Here is a 1822-nt window from a genome sequence, read left to right as displayed (position 1 = left end):
CCGCCGGTCAACCCGGCTGGCGCCGGCGCGGCGGGCGCGGTGATGATGAGCCTGGCGGAGGAGCTGCTGACTAAGAAGGGGCTGAGCCTGAAGGACCTTCACGAGGAGCAGGAGGAGTATGCAGAGACGGGGGACAAGGTGGGCGGAAGACGAGGGGGCGCCGTTTGCAATTTTTTTAGCGGGGGGGGGCGCGGCTTTGTCGGGCGCGTTTTTGGAGGGGTATGATACCCCCGAGCACAATCCATGTCTGTGCACGCGTGAGTGGGTGAGTGCGTGTGCGTGTGCGTTGCCTGGTGCGCACTGAGGGGCAAGGGAGGGAGGGCTCGCAGGAGCCTGGGCTGTGAGTGTTGCGTCAGTGGGGCTGATGGCGACAGAGATGGGAGGAAAGAGCCAGGCACAAGGCTGGGCTCCACAGCACCAGGGCTGACGAGAGATGGACTGGGCGTAGTGCTGCCTGCAGCACGAGGCTGCGCCAGCGCGTCACCACCCTCGGTGCGGCCGAATATTGTGCAAGCTGGCGCGGGACAGCCGCTCCCCCCACGCAGGCAGACGCACGCTCACTCTGCACCAGCACAGCAGCGCACCGGGCGGCCGAAAAGCAGCTGGCAACAACGCGCCTATGCCACGCTGCCTCCCGCCCGCAAGCAGCAACACCTGAAGGCGCCCCCTCACCTCTTATCTCACCCCGTGTCGCCACCCCCCTCCCCTCCCCTTCCCTACCCTCAAAGGTGGCCATCCCGAAGGACAAGCGGCCGGTGACAAAGCACTGGAACTGGGTGGGCCTGGCCATCTTCCTCTACTACTTTGGGGCGCTGATTTACTACATCATCATCCGCGCCACCAAGACCCTGAACATGGGCTACCTCGGGTGCGCGCTTTTCTGGTTCTTTGCTCCAAAGCCTGGAGGCCCGCCGCGTCGCTGGTGCTGTCAGCCCTGTGGCCGCAGCGACGGCTGGGGTCAGTGTGGGCGTTGGCTGGAGGTGGACTTGTGGGTCTGTTGGATGCCAAATTCAAAGCAGCGGCGAGCTGTTTGCGGTAGGACGGCATCTGGATGCCTCGCAGCACCATCTTTGCACCGCCAGCGGCGCGCCGGAAGCGACAGCCGCTTGTGTCGCGCCCGCACCCTTCGCCCTGCCGCACCCTTTGCTTCAACCGCCGGCCCCCGCGCACCCCAACACCCCGCAGCTACGGCATCCTCGTGCTGCTGATCGAGATTGTCTCCTCAACTGCCACCATCGGCTACGCCGTGCTGCTGGTCAAATACTCCAAATCGCGGCGCACTAAGGGCCTGCCAATCGCCAAGAAGGGCCAGCAGCCGGACCTGGACAACCTCGCGTTCCACGTGCGCGTGCTGGTGCCGTGCTACAAGGAGAGCGTCGAGCTGGTCAAGATCACGGTGCTGGGGGCGGTCAAGGCGCCCCTGCCGCGCAACACGCTGCGGACGGTGTACCTCTGCGATGACGGCAAGGTGGGCTGCCGTTGGGGGTGGTTGGGGGCGGTTGGGGGCAGTTGGGGTTGCTGCTGGGATGGGGCAGGGGCGCCTGCAGGGAGGCTGTCACAATTCGAAGAAATTGACAGAGCACAGCAGACGCGGATGCGGGGTGATGAGTTGAGGGCGCGGCGGTGGTGTGGGCGGCGCTCCCCCGCAAATGTCAGGCGTGTTCCGCGACAGGTCAGCAGCTGGCAAGGCCCTGTGTAGCAGAAGCTTGGGAGGTGCCAATGGGCAGGCAGCGGCGGCCGTGACGGGCGACGAGGGCGACGAGGGCGGCAGAGCGAGACGGGGCCTGGAGTGAAGGCGACGCATCGCTTGCAATGCTTGAAC

At 65.7% G+C, this 1822-nt stretch overlaps 1 protein-coding gene across 1 annotated transcript; it reads left to right on the top strand.

Annotated features, from left to right (window-relative positions):
* Positions 1-42: 42 nt before the first annotated feature.
* MNEG_8360 (hypothetical protein) lies at positions 43-1699 on the top strand (the record flags this gene model as incomplete). Its single annotated transcript, XM_014043164.1, has 4 exons — positions 43-138; positions 729-868; positions 1186-1468; positions 1673-1699. 4 exons carry the CDS (start codon positions 43-45, stop codon positions 1697-1699), a joined length of 546 nt encoding a protein of 181 aa, XP_013898618.1.
* Between the last annotated feature and the right edge of the window lie 123 nt (positions 1700-1822).

Source organism: Monoraphidium neglectum, assembly GCF_000611645.1.
Source record: "Monoraphidium neglectum strain SAG 48.87 unplaced genomic scaffold scaffold01580, whole genome shotgun sequence".
Classification (NCBI taxonomy): Eukaryota; Viridiplantae; Chlorophyta; class Chlorophyceae; order Sphaeropleales; family Selenastraceae; genus Monoraphidium; species Monoraphidium neglectum.
The sequence above is the reverse complement of the archived record's forward strand: the minus strand, read 5'-3'. Positions and strand labels throughout refer to the sequence as shown.